Genomic DNA, 14,956 nt, shown 5'->3' on the forward strand with positions numbered 1-14,956 from the left:
AAACTTATGAAATAATGCAGAATCGTGGAGACTCATCTGAAATTTTGAATAAACAAATCTCACAGAGACCATGTACCTTTGAATTTGACTCATACTTCTATTTTTTTGGTTTGATAGCCAAACCGATTTTACATAATGGCTTCCAGCATAAGTACTTATGTCATTCCAGCATGAGTACTCGTGTGACAATATGGACAAACTGTTTCTATCATCAACATATCCATTAGAAATTACCTCCCTTGAAAGAATGGTAGGGAGAAAGAGTGAAGCCGAGCTTAGGTCGAAGGAACGACTTGGGCTCGAAGCAGACAACGACCATACCCTGTAGGATGCAGCTCTGGCATGAGGACGATCTAGCAACCCAGGCGCCCAGGAGGGCCCCACATTGCCACGGTCCCGTCATCGAACTTCGGCAAAGCATACATGAAAAAAATTGGGTTATTTAGATTCTTGCCATTACAATTTCTCCAGTTTTGAAGAATACAATTACTATTTGTCTTATTGGAAGCTTGTCGTTACTATTCTGCTTTTCCCTCACCCTTGCCCTTTTCTATATCTGGAGCGTAGCTAGGCCCACCTGCAGATGCTGTATTTCCGTATGTGCCCGTATTGCCCCTGTACGGGGTGGTGCAGCCGAGGGTCTCGACGCTAGGCAGCTTCCTAACGAGCGCATTCTTGGCAGCCATCTTCCTGGCCCCAAGCGCGAGGCAAGTGGTGATGACGGCGGGCAGGGCCTCAGGTATGGCGGCGACGGCGAGCGCAACGGCAATCTCAAAGTAGTAGGTGCACTTCTCGAAGGAGAAGCTGACGTTCCTGGCACCCATCCCCCCTGGAGGTCGAAGGTGAGGAAGTACTTGACGTTGATGAGCCAGACGAGTGCGCAGATGAAGCCGATGATCTTGGTGAGCGCCTCCCCGAACTCGTTGAGCTTCTTCTTGAGCGGCGTGTCGTCGTCCTCCTGCGACGCCTAGTGGATCTACGCGTGGATGGCGCCGATCTCCGTGGCCATCCCAGTGCGTGCGATGATGCAGAGCGCGGCGCCGTTGACGACGGTGGTGCCGGCAAACACCATGCACTCCTTAGCCTATATATCGACGTCCTCCCCGGTCAGCGACCCTTGCTCGAGGCGGAGTGTGGAGGTGAGCAGGCTCGCGACGCGCATGTCGACGGGCACCTTATCCCCGACGCAGAGCTGCACGACGTCGCCTGGGACGAGGTCCCGTGCGGGCAGCGCGGGGACCCAGCCGCCGTCGCGAAGGACCGCGGCGTGGTGGGACTGGATCTCCCGCAGCGCGTCCAGCGCCCGCTCCGCGTTGGCCTCCTGCCACACCCCCGATGCCCTCGTTCACGACGAGGATGAGGAAGATGACGAGCGGCTCGACGAAGGCGGAGAGCGTCGGGGCGGCGCCCGAAGAGGCGGAGGAGGAGAGCACGAGGAGCAAGGAGACGGCGGCGGCCGCAAGCAGGATGCGCACCAGCATGTCCTCGAACTGGTCCAGCAGCAGCAGCAGTAGCCGCAGCAGCGATGGGCCCGGGTGCTCCGCCAGCTCGTTCGCCCTGTGGACGCACAGCCGCGCCGTGGCCTCGGCGGAGGAGAGGCCGCGGGTGATGGAGACCCCCAACCGCTCCTCGTAGTCCGACACCGACCGCGCCCATGCCGGGAACGCGGATAGGTCGTCCACGTCGCTGGTGGCGGCGACGAGCACCGGAGCGGCGGCGGTGGAGGAGTCGGGTGGTTGGTTCAATTGCTTGCGGTGTGGAGAGCCGGAGACCGGAGCGCGCCGCAACGAACCAAGCCGACGAAGCAGGGGATGGCAATGCCCACGCTGGGGATGGACGGATGAAGCAGAGTGCAGGCACAGGCGGCGGAGTTGTGGGAATCCGGGCAGCGGCACGTGCCGCGGCACTGGCAGCGGACTGCTCAGCCTTATCCTCTCGTACAGGGGCAATACGGACACATACGGGAAATACGGCACCTACAGGTGGACCTAGCTACGCTCCAGATGTAGAAAAAGGCAAGGATGAGGGGAAAGCAAAATAGTAATGGCAAGTTTTCAATAAGACGAATAGTAATGACATTCTTCAAAACTTTAAAAATTGTAATGGCAAGAATCCAAATAACCCAAAAAAATTAGCATGTAAAGCCAGAAATTGGTCCGTCATCTAACTTCCGCAAAGCATAAACCAAAAAAATTAGGCCCCGTTTAGATGTGAATTTTTTGGCTTTTGGCTACTGTAGCACTTTCGTTTGTATTTGGCAAAAATTATTCAATTATGGACTATTTAGGCTTAAAAGATTCGTCTCGTCAATTACAGGCAAACTGTGCAATTAGTTATTCTTTTTACCTACATTTAATGCTCCATGCATGTGCCGCAAGATTTGATGTGACGGGAAATTTTAAAAATTTTTAGTTTTTGGGTGGGATGTAAACAGGGCCTTAGTACGCAAAGCCGGAAGTGTTTTGCTCCCGTACGATGCCACATACCTTGGTGAAAGTGTCGCCTTGCCAATGACGATCAATGAGGGACAGGAGGACTGGCAGTAGATCGATGTAGGGTGTGTGTGGGGTAGGTGTCAGATGGAAACCGCAAGCGTTGGGGCCAGATGCTGAGATGCCAGCTCCATCATGCCGGCAGCCGAGATCCGCTGCGTGCCTGCGTGAAACATCGGGATCCACCCTGAGGCTGCCTTTGCCCTCTGCTACACGCGTCTGGCGAGTGCGTCTCGGGGCGCCCGGCTGTGAGGCCCCGTTTAGATACGAAAATTTTTTGCTTTTGACTACTGTTGGCAAAAATTATCTAATTATAAACTATTTAGGTTTAAAAGATTTGTCTCGTTAATTACGAGCAAACTGTGTAATTAGTTATTCTTTTTATCTACATTTAATGTTCCATATATATGTCGCAAGATTTGATGTGACGAAAAATCTTAAAAAATTTTGGATTTTGAGTGGCATCTAAACGGAGCCTGAGTAGATAGCCGAGGAGCACGAGCGTCACCACCATCCCACGAACTCCTCCATGCCGCCGGCGTTGACGTAGGGAGTATTTTGGTCCTGTGTGCTGTGTAGGCCGTGGCCTCATGGGCCGGATGCCTTTCTAAAGAATCTTTCGTTGTTCACCCCGTTTGTTGTTGGTTTCAGCCCGTCAACAGTATTTTTCTCTTATAACAAATCAGCACCGGTCAGTCTAAATCAGCTCAGAAACCAACCAACGAACAGACCGTTTGTGCAGCGCGGCTTTGGTGTGAGGTCAGTGGATAATAAGTTGCTTTGCTGGAATCGACCAGCTGGGGACAAGCTCAGCTCAATGTTCATACGAGTGTACGAAAATGTCCTCCCAACAAAAGAGAAAGGAGGATCGTTCGTTCGGGTGGTGTCTCCAATTATTCGTGTTTTGCATCTGATTCCCTTTCATGTTGCTGTCAGCGTTCGAGGAATATGAAGTCGTCTTGATGATCATCTTCAGTGGCCAAGGTTTCAGATGGCAGGTGGAGGAAAACGAAACAGCTTGCTCAGGCCCAGTTGCCGCTTCTAGGAAACGAGTCCAACAGAACTCAAAAAGCTCAGCTCCTGCTGTGGTTGTGGTCGTGTGGAAGTGGAACTGTGGATGACGTGTGGGGCCGTGCTACGACGGTAGCACGCGGGAAGCAGGTGTGGCCTCGGTCATCCAACGGTAATTCCGAACTTTTTTTTTTATTTCTTTCTTTGATTCGGGCCTTCGGGCTGTCCGGCTGTCACTTTACGTTTACACTTGCTTGGCAGGTGCAAAGCGAAGATACGTGCTAGAAAGAACCACTCTGATTGTACAGTGCCCATGCTCGATCAGATCCAGGTTTGCAACTTGCGAGTGTACTACTGTGTATTAGCGCAAACGGGCCGAGCTTTTGAGTTCTGTTGGACTCGTTTCCTAGAAGCGGCAACTGGGCCTGAGCAAGCTGTTTCCTTTTCCTCCACCTGCCATCTGAAACCTTGGCCACTGAAGATGACTGATCATCAAGACGACTTCATATTCCTCGAACGCTCACTGCAACATGAAAGGGAACCAGATGCAAAACACGAATAATTGGAGACACCACCCGAGCGAACGATCCTCCTTTTTCTTTTGTTGGGAGGACATTTTCGTACACTCGTATGAACATTGAGCTGAGCTTGTCCCCAGCTGGTCGATTCCAGCGAAGCAACTTATTATCCACTGACCTCACACCTAAGCCGCGCTGCACAAACGGCCTGTTCGTTGGTTGGTTTCTGAGCTAGTTTGGGCTGGCTGATGCTGGTTTGTTGTGAGAGAAAAATACTGTTGGCTGGATGGTTTGGACTGACTGAACCAACAACAAACATGGTGAAAGAAAGATTCTTCAAAAAGGCATCCGGCCTACACAGCACACAGGACCAAAATACTGCCTACGTCTAGGGAAACATACAATTCTAACATAGTATAATATTTTAGTATATCATATTTAACCAAATATAGATAAAAACTATAAATATTTATAATATCAAATAAACATCATTAGATCAAATATGAAATATATTTTAATAATAAATTAATTTGTAATCATAAATATGAATATTATTCATTAAAATTTTGGTCAAACGTTAACAACTTTATTTAGTACTTAACTCATAGTTGCATTTTTTTTATATAGATGGAGCGAGTACTCCACGCCGAAGAACAGAACGCTGTGCCAGAGCCCTGCCCCTGGGAGATCCAATCTTGGAACAGCTCAAGACAGGAAGGCACTGAGGCACAACAGAGCACGGGCGCGGCGCACGTGGCCCACACGTGAGGCCCCGGAAAAGCTGAGCGGGCATGTGCCGCCGAGTCGAGCGAGCCGTGTCGCGGACGCGTCGGGGACTCCACTGATGGGCGCTGGACGTCGCACCAACCGGCACCCACCTCCAATCCTACCAATAAGCGTACCCCACGACAGCGCCCCGCCCCGCACATGGGGCCAGCCGCTGCCCTGTCCCACCTCGGTGGCATCCAACCTCTCACCGGCCCGTGGGACCAAAGCTAGAGAAACCCACCTGTCAGTGAAGTCTTACTGTGGCGTTCACCGGCCCAGCGTTTGCCAGCTGCGGGCCAGCGGGGACGAAAAAACGTTACCCCGGGGCAGCTTGGGAACAGCCTAGACGGGACCTGGTTTCTTCCCTGTGGGCCCCAACGGAATGGCCATATTTGCAGGGGCAGTTCGGGTACTTCGGCGCCGCAGGGTGGGAAATTTGAAAATCACGCAAGGGGGAGAGATCTGGGCCGTGCGTCGCGAGGAGGGCTCCGAACGGGAAGGTGCGGGCCGTCGGATGCTCGCAGCGGCCACCGTCGCCTACGGCTATTTAGCCCCGCGCTGCCGACGCCGCACTCGCCCTCCGCCTCCCCGTCCCCGATCGATCTCGCTCGCCGCCAGTTGCCTCGCAGTTTGGATCATCTCGTACGTTGTAAGGATTTCTGAACTACCCTCGTAATCGAGTTTTGAATCTGTGCTGCGGTCCAGCATTGTTTCTGGTTGTTGTGGCACCGTAGCTAGGATTTTATTTTATTTTTGCCGAATTCTGGGTTGTTTTCGCGATGTAACTGGAAATGTGATTGGATCTGCGCGGGATCTGCTGATTATTTCCACCTAGGAGTGTCCTGGTCCAGTGCTTGTTTATCTCTATTTTTCCACGAAGATTGTTCGATTAGTTCGGTGATTCTGCGTAGTTGAGTGAGATCTCTACCGTTGGATTTGGGGGAATTTCGTGGTCCTTTTTTTGTGACTAATCACTCGATCTCGGATATGTAACTGCTAGAACTTAGATGTAGAGAGCTTTGTGGGTTTATTATCAGAACTTAGTACAGTTTTGACTACAAGTTTCAAGACTGAAACTAGATCGGCAACTGACGTCACTGTTTGAACGGTTGAGCTCATGAAATTATTTATAATCTCGAGGAAATATCGATTAGATCTGCTGTAAATATTGATACATTTAGTACTTATTAGTAGGGGATTCATGTGATTGATGTGTGTAAGATGGTTTTGAAACCCCAGATCTTGTTAGGGTTCTCTATGTGATCCTAGTACGAGTTTAGTGACATTTCAGATCAGAAACTGCAGTGACAATGTGAGCTCGCTTTCTGGTTCAGTGGTAAATGGCTAGACATACATGATACAGGATCTAATCAACAACTTGAGGAGGGTGGGTGGTAACTAGCAAATGTTTTTTTTCTTTGGCACAGTATTTTAAGTTGGTGTGCTTGTTGCGGTATCTGAAAGTCTGAAACTAATTCCTATGTGCTTCCCTTGTTTCTAGGGCGATGAGAGAGATCTTGCACATCCAGGGAGGACAATGTGGGAACCAGATCGGTGCCAAGTTCTGGGAGGTGGTGTGTGATGAACACGGCATCGACCCTACTGGCCGGTACACCGGCAGTTCTGACCTTCAGTTGGAGCGTGTCAATGTCTACTACAATGAGGCCTCCTGCGGCCGCTTTGTGCCCCGTGCTGTTCTCATGGACCTTGAGCCTGGGACAATGGACAGTGTCCGCACTGGACCCTATGGTCAGATCTTCCGCCCTGACAACTTTGTGTTCGGACAATCTGGTGCTGGTAACAACTGGGCTAAGGGCCATTACACCGAGGGTGCTGAGCTCATTGACTCTGTTCTGGATGTTGTGAGGAAGGAAGCTGAGAACTGTGACTGCTTACAAGGTACTTGAGCTTCTTGTTGATAAAGCCGATTGCTTACAGTTGTTAGATTAGTTTTTGATCCAATTTAGAGTGAGATGCACATGTTCAAATATCTCCTACTGTTTTTTACCATGCTTGTGATTTTTTCACTATGATGTGATACATTATATCCATCTGACTGATGCTATCCATGGGAACTAGAACTGCAATATCTTGTTATTATGAAGCTGCTATTGCTCTTGAACCTAAGTCAATTCGCTCGATTTAGTTCATGTACTGTATTTCTATATCATCTTAATTGACATTGGTACTTGGTTATTGCTGATGTGCTTAGTAATTTCACATTTCAATATCTAGACATTGATACTTGTTGGTTAATTGCTGGTGTGCTTAGTAATTTCACATTTCAGTGTTCTGGCCATGTTCCGTGGAAGTGTAGTATTCTCTTGCACTTGATCAGAAACAAAAAGTTATATTCTTCAATTTATATGGATTGTTGTATTTTCTTGCACTTGTTGCTTGAACAATTGACATACAAAAGTACATAATAAGCTGTTCTGACTGTGATTACTATCACCTCCGTGTGTCATGTATCTTGGTTGCCATGTACTTTATTATGTGTTTTTTTTTTCAATCACCCATGCAACTAAACTTGATTACCATCCTACACTGAACATTAACTCAATCTGTTTGTTTGTTCAGGATTCCAAGTATGCCACTCCCTTGGTGGTGGTACTGGATCTGGTATGGGTACGCTGTTGATCTCAAAGATCAGGGAGGAGTACCCTGACCGCATGATGCTGACATTCTCAGTTTTCCCCTCACCGAAAGTATCTGATACGGTGGTTGAGCCATACAATGCTACTCTTTCTGTTCACCAGTTGGTTGAGAATGCTGATGAGTGCATGGTTCTAGACAATGAGGCCCTCTACGACATTTGCTTCAGGACTCTTAAGCTCACCACCCCTAGCTGTAAGCAGCCTCATTGTTTCTCAGTTTTATCTCTTCAGCGTTGCAGATATATGCATGCTTGTACTGGTGTATTTACTGTGTATGATAACACTCTGTATTTGTTAATTTCTGCAGTTGGGGATTTGAACCATTTGATCTCTGCAACCATGAGTGGAGTCACCTGCTGCCTAAGGTTCCCTGGTCAGTTGAACTCTGACCTCAGGAAGCTGGCGGTGAACCTGATCCCCTTCCCACGTCTCCACTTCTTCATGGCTGGCTTCGCGCCGCTGACATCCCGTGGCTCCCAGCAGTACCGGGCCCTCACTGTCCCCGAGCTCACACAGCAGATGTGGGATGCCAAGAACATGATGTGCGCTGCTGACCCTCGCCATGGGCGTTACCTCACCGCCTCGGCCATGTTCCGTGGGAAGATGAGCACCAAGGAGGTCGACGAGCAGATGATCAACGTCCAGAGCAAGAACTCATCCTACTTCGTGGAGTGGATCCCCAACAACGTGAAGTCCAGCGTGTGTGACATCCCGCCGAGGGGCCTGTCCATGGCGTCTACCTTCATCGGCAACTCGACTTCCATCCAGGAGATGTTCCGGAGGGTCAGCGAGCAGTTCACTGCCATGTTCAGGAGGAAGGCTTTCTTGCACTGGTACACGGGCGAGGGCATGGACGAGATGGAGTTCACCGAGGCTGAGAGCAACATGAATGACCTCGTGTCGGAGTACCAGCAGTACCAGGATGCGACTGCCGATGACGAGGGCGAGTACGAGGACGAGGAGGAGGTGCAAGCCGATGACATGTGAGGAGGAGGCTGTGATCGCGTGAAGCCTGGTGGTTCTAGGGCAGGCAGACTTCGATAAGTTTGAGGTTCCTTGCTTTTGGTACGATGCTACTTAAGCTGCCAGTATGCTTGGCGTTTGAGGTTCCTTGTGTGAATTTGAGCCTTGCGTGTCGCTTCTTATTAATTATATTATGCAGCGATATTATTAAATTCGTGCATTGCCCTCTGACATGGCTTGGAGACCGGCTGCTCCCTGTTGGCGAAGCAACTGACAGCTTGTTAATAGCTACCTCTATTTAGGCCCTGTTTAGATTCCACCCAAAATTCAAAATTTTTCAAGATTCCTCGTCACATTAAATCTTGCGGCACATGCATGGAGCATTAAATGTAGGTAAAAAGAATAACTAATTGCACAGTTTGCCCATAATTGACGAGACGAATCTTTTAAGCCTAAATAGTCCATAATTGAACAGTTTTTGCGAAATACAAACGAAAGTGCTACAATAGCCAGAAGCTAAAAAATTTCGCATCTAAACGGGGCCTTATACAGTCAGTTTCATTGATGCCAAATTGCCAAGCCAACGGGGGTTTTCCTCAACCGCTATTGGAACCAGAATACTAGGCTGCAGGCCTCGTTTGGAATGGAGTTTTTTCACAGGAATTTCAAAGGATGGCTCTTCCTCTATTTTGCTGACGTCATGAGATGTTTGGATTGAAGGAAAGGACACTCCCGTTCTCGAGGAAAGTTTTGCTTTCCTACACAAAACATAGGAATAAAAACATCCATTGCGATTCAAAGTTTTTCGTTGATGACCGAGGCAAGCACACGGTGAAGAGAGAGAGAGAGAGGATAAGGGTGGGAGACAGTCACATAGAGAGGCGTCGCTGTGCAACCAGCAATAAAGAGAGGACATAGTACTTCCAAATAAAAAATACATTAAAATATAGAAAGGTACTAGCTATGAAGCAATTAACATGTTACTTCCTACGTTTTTCCTGTGTTATGGTTTTTTGCATTTCAAACACTCCTAGTTATTTCCCGCGTTTTTCTTTTTCTCTGTTTTACTACTACACACTTACCTCATTCCTGTGTTTTTCCTATTCCCGTGTTTTTTATTCCATCGTTCCAAACAGGCGCTGAAACAGTCAATCTTCTCGCTCTGCCACAGGGTGGAACCAGGAGAATCAATGCGTTGTCTCTCCCGTTAAATCGAAGCAAACCTTCAGCATCTTGGGCCATGTTTAGTTCGGTCGAATCGGCGCCGACGAAATCACTGTAGCTACAATGTAGGTACAGTAGCGTTTTGTTTTATTTGGTAATAATTGTCCCATCGTTAACTAATTAGGCTCAAAACGTTCGTCTCGCAAAGTACAACCAAACTGTGTAATTAGTTTTTAATTTCGTCAGCATTTAGTACTCCATACATGTACCATAAGTTTGATGTGATGGGAAATCTTCTTTTTGCATAGTGCCAAATTCAGGAATTTGGGGAACTAGAGATGGGGTTGTTTCAGCCACGTCACTCCGAAATCAACCAGGCTATCCACACGTCTCTTCGAAATCGGACAGCCTATCCACGTCGCTCGGTAAACCTCAGCCACATATTGCTCCGCAAATATCTCCGGCCCCAGGAAAATAAACCGCTCCCTCATCACCTCCACTCCCACGCCGCTGCGCCTCTAACTCCCTCCACGCCGTCGCCGTTGCCGTTGCCCCCGTCGCCTCCCCTTCCTCCGTCCCTCTCCCTCTCTCTCCCGAGGTGACGGCGCTGCGGCGGGCCCCGACCGCGGCGGCCTCCCTACGCTGCGCGCGGCCGTGGGCCCCGGCGGCGGGCGAGTTGACATCAACGTTTAGATTTCTCGATTCTACCGAGGCCTTATTTAGATTAGGGTTAAGAATCGGTATTTGGCACTGTAGCACTTTCGTTTGTATTTGATAATTATTGTCCAATCATGGTCTAACTAGACTCAAAAGATTCGTCTCGTAATTTACAATCAAACTGTGTAATTAGTTATTTTTTTATCTACATTTAATACTCCATGCATGTGTTTAAAGATTTGATGTGATGAAGAGAGAGTGAAAAAACTTGCAATCTAAACGAGGCCCGACTGGCTTCCAAAGCCCTCGGAGTTAGTGATTTCATCCCTGGCATCAGTTAGCTACGTAGCCACAAGCTCGCGTAATCTGCTGGCAATCTTTCAAGCATTTTTGTCAGTATATATATAGAGTGCCGACTATCCATAAGTTACAACCACCATTCAGAAATAGAGTATCGCTGCAAGCAAATAGAGAAAGCTCCTGTATTAATTTTCTTTCGTTCTGATAGTGACAGTTCCCGTTCATATACAATGCCACAATGGCTTGTTTCAACAAGGAATCCTGTGATAAAATTTAGAACATAACAATGAATCAAAGTATCAAACCCTTCACGCTCATTAATGTACAGAGCATCCGTCCATCTTTTGACTCGATGCCAGGGTATCATGGCTGTAGGGCTTGTGCTTCAAGCAGAATGTTCGAGGCCAAATTGACATCGTAGTTGGTTAATGCAAGTGCCTGAATTGCTGCACTGCGATCAAAGCCCATAGACAGGAGTGCAGCAATAGAAGACTCCGTGGGATCTTGGGTAGCTGTGCGTGCATCCTGAATAAGATATGATCAGAAGCAAAGCTCAGTGATGAAAAATTAGGATCGGAAGAGAAGCAGAAAAATCTCCTGTTTTCAAACTTATGGTTGAGTCAAACACAATGAATAACGGACATCAGGCATATGTAGTACTATCAAGTTAGAAGGTACTAAAACTGAGATCAGTTAAAGATTAACAGCCCGTTCGGCTGGTACACAAAACTACTGTGTACCGGCTGGTTCTGGCTGATTTCAGCTGATTCAATAGTGTTCTGTGAGAGAGAATAAGCTGAAACAAGCGAGACAAGTCGAGCCGAACATGATCTAAGATTAATCTTTAGCTACGGTGCTCGCATTCTAGTATTCTACAGTTCAAACTTAATTCTAATTATTCATTTTCAAAACTGGAGTATAACTAATGTACTATTGTATGCATAATCGAGACTTTGCTCGAGTATTGTTAATCATGTGGTGCTCAAGTGTTGAAATATTGGCAGGCCTCCTGATTTGGTACCTAGAATCTGCTAATCTCCCCCACAAAATAGCGACATAAGGGGTTATTAAAAGAGTGCTTGCCTCAATTTGATGTGCCTGGTGAGAAGGGATACTTCCATTATTTTCTGTGGTCGGTAACCCTTGATATGGATTGTTAGAAAACGGCCATGACAACTGCGAGAAGAGCGATGTTGCAAACTCTGGGAACTGTTGAAGAAAATGTAGTCACATTTAGAATGCATGGCTACCACTCATAGCATCTCCCGAACAGGCTAGAAAGAGTTACCTTCAACCTACGGATGCCAAATGTATTCAGGCGATACAGAAGCCCAGCCAGTATGCCGGAAAGTCCAGGTACAAGAGAACGTCTTCCAGATGAGAAAAGAAGCTGATGACAGAGATCAAATATGTAAAGCTGTGACAGAGGGAGATTTGAAAAAAAAGGAAGACAAGTTATCTTAGAACTGAACCTGGAGTCCTGCCAAATATACAAATGACTTATCACTTATGCTCAGTCCAAATATGCGGAACTTCATTGAGACAGGAATGTCAAAGAAGAATGGCACATAAGATGCAAAGATGAGGCCATATGGTCCTGACGTCAATGGATTTAGAGAAGGATCTACAATTCTGACATTAACTTGTTAGGCAAGAACCATATACACTAACTTGTTGCTATTGTGAAACAAGTAAATAAAAAAGAATAGAGTAAAATGCACCAAAGGTCCATTAACTTTTGAGAGGGTGTCATTTAGGTTCATCAACTCTATAACTGCATTTTTAGGTCTCTAAACTTTTTAAGTGATTCACCAGAGGTCCATACCCCTTCGTTTCTACAAATGTAAACATAAAACAAAGGGGTATGGACCTCTAATGAATCACTTAAAGTTTAGGGACCAAAAATGCAGTTTCAGAGTTGGACCTAGATGACACCCTCTCAAAAGTTAATGGATCTCTGGTGCATTTTACTAAAAAGAATAAGCACAATTAACAACGGTATTTCTCTTAACTATCTTGTTCTCCTACAGCCCGTTAGCTGCAAGCTGCAGCAGGTATTCACCGGCTGTAAAATACTGTACTTTCGCCTAAAAATGTTGCAGCTGCTGCTGCGAGCAGGCCCTTGTTTTAAATAGTTGTTTCAGAGAATGTGGTTGTGATGAGTTTTGTTTTTGAACGAATGGTTTAGTTGGCCTAGAATATGCATAAGCATTTTATGTGGTGGGACTAAGGATGCAACTGTAATTCTATAGATGCGCCTTCTATTTTGGGGTCCTGGAGCTGACACCTTAAGGATACAGTTTGCAATCAATATGATAAGCTGATACAAAACAATATCTCATACAAAAAACAAACCAATTCAAATGCGAAAATAGTTTAAGCAGGATTTAAAAGAAAGTATGCATTGACAAGTACCGACAAAAGGCATACCTTTTATGTAACCTAAAGCAAGGATCTGAAGCAGTACAGACACCATAGTCGAGAAGATGATGAAGACCTATATTTCAAATAATTACATCAACATATGCAAATCTTACTATAATAACTGCATGTCAAACACCTTGAGCACAAAACTACTTACAGCATACTTGTTAGAACCTATTTGTCGCTCGAACACCCTAAAGTAGTATAGCAGGGCCGCTCCAAAGATCAGCTCGGGGGTTGACGAGAAAGCAAACAATGAGTTGATCAGCCTCCAGATACTCAGCTTTTCATAAACCCTCTGCATAGACAAAGTATGATGAACCCAATTAGCTGCCTATTATAGCACGGCAGTCAGATTTCCCTGTAATCATCTAGTACCCAATTGCGGCTCAAACATGGACAAGGGCATGGAAAATTCAGCTACGTCTGCATTTTCAGAAATAAAAAGTAGCGGACACATATATAGAACGAACAAGGAAGCAACTAATTGCACAATTAAGCAAACAAGTGTCACCCTCGGTGAGAATATTGGGGAGGGCAAGGGCGACTTGCCTGGTAGGACAGGCCGAGGTTGAGGGAGCGGCCGCGGAAGCCGAAGGGGACGGAGAAGAGAGCTGCGGCGACGACCACGGCCCTCGACGCCGGCGCATTGTCTGCGCAGAACCAGATCGAATCGCGCTAAGATCGATGCCGTAACAGAGGAGCAGAGATAAGGGAATTCGAAGCGGATTTTTTTTAGGAAAAGTAGGGGAACGGGAGGATCGAGAGGTGAGGTGGCGTACGGAATCCAGGGAGCCCGCCGTTCATCGCCGGTCCCGGCGCAGCGGCGGAGGCGAGCAGGTCCACGCCTGAGCTGGCCGGGTGGAAGCGGGCGAGCCAGCGCCCAGCTGTCGGGCGGCAGAAACTTTCTGGAAGCGCAGAAGAGATCCCTAGCGGCCTAGCCCGAGTCTGACTTGTGAGTTGCGACAGTGATAGAGACGAATGTGCGTGACACAACGGCAAAGGGCAAATGTTTACATGCAATGTGGTGTTTTTTTTAGACTCATGTATTGGAATATTATTACTCCATCTGTTCTCAGATAAATTAATTCCTAGAATCTATGTCAGTCAATTTTTTTTAAAATTTCACTAACTTTATAGAAAAAAATAATAACACCTATGACATAAAAGTAGCACATTATGAAAATATATTCTACGATAAATCTAAAGATACTGGTTTAATATTATAAATCATGATGTTTTTTTTTTCTACATATTTGGTCAAAGTTTAAAAGGTTTGACTTAAGATAACTTTACGAATCTATTTATTCAGGGATAGAGGGAGTATAAGGATAGAGTACAGAATTTTGGGAATTTAATTACCAATTATATGAAAACTTCTATCGCGGAGCTGGGCACAAAAAACATGAACTGCTCGAAGGGATTGGGCCGGCTCGCTGCGCTACTGCTACAGTAGAACAGAGATGAACATTGAGACCTCCTTTGGCTGCCTTTAGGCTTTAGCTTCATGCTACGGTACCAGAATAATCAGAGCCGAAAGAGTCACAAATCGTGGCTTCTCAGTTCATTTTTCATATAAGAGAGAAAAATTGCTCTTATGAACAGTATTGCTGCAGAGCTAATTAGTCAGAGCCTTTGTAAGAGTTATTGTACCCGTGCTGCAAGAAGTGCATCTGAACTGGCTGATTAGTTATTTTGTAGAAGTCATAAACTCATAATCTGCTGAAAAATATAAGGTGGGTCTCAAAATCATCCTCATCTCCTAGATCTTTGAAACTTGGCTAGTTTATAGGATTGTTCATAGGATGCAAATCATCTATGAGTTTGGATAAGTTGAGAAAACTAGATGAATCTATGTGCTTATTTTGCTAGTTAGTTGTTTTAGTTTATCCAATAAAATTTAAGTAGTGACGGACCAGGGTCCTAGGGGTTCACCACGGGAGTACTACTTGGATGGGTCCTGAAATGACCCACAATCTGTTGAAGCACGCGAGACAAGGTG

The 14,956-nt window shown here is 46.6% G+C and overlaps 1 protein-coding gene and 2 pseudogenes across 1 annotated transcript; 1 reads left to right on the forward strand and 2 right to left on the reverse strand.

The window, feature by feature from the left end:
• Window positions 1-518: 518 nt before the first annotated feature.
• On the reverse strand, window positions 519-2,668 carry LOC136461085 (calcium-transporting ATPase 4, endoplasmic reticulum-type-like; annotated as a pseudogene).
• A 2,635-nt stretch (window positions 2,669-5,303) lies between these two features.
• Window positions 5,304-8,621, forward strand: LOC136456717 (tubulin beta-6 chain-like; annotated as a pseudogene).
• Window positions 8,622-10,698: 2,077 nt separating this feature from the next.
• Window positions 10,699-13,921, reverse strand: LOC136459250 (rhomboid-like protein 20). Its single transcript, XM_066459126.1, has 8 exons — window positions 13,737-13,921; window positions 13,507-13,607; window positions 13,112-13,252; window positions 12,961-13,027; window positions 12,003-12,154; window positions 11,819-11,920; window positions 11,614-11,739; window positions 10,699-11,055 (listed from the first exon to the last, which is right to left on the reverse strand). The coding sequence occupies exons 1-8, from the start codon at window positions 13,759-13,761 to the stop codon at window positions 10,894-10,896; spliced, it is 876 nt and encodes a 291-aa protein (XP_066315223.1). The 5' UTR covers window positions 13,762-13,921; the 3' UTR covers window positions 10,699-10,893.
• Between the last annotated feature and the right edge of the window lie 1,035 nt (window positions 13,922-14,956).

Source organism: Miscanthus floridulus, chromosome 6 (genome assembly GCF_019320115.1).
Source record: "Miscanthus floridulus cultivar M001 chromosome 6, ASM1932011v1, whole genome shotgun sequence".
Taxonomy (NCBI): domain Eukaryota; kingdom Viridiplantae; phylum Streptophyta; class Magnoliopsida; order Poales; family Poaceae; genus Miscanthus; species Miscanthus floridulus.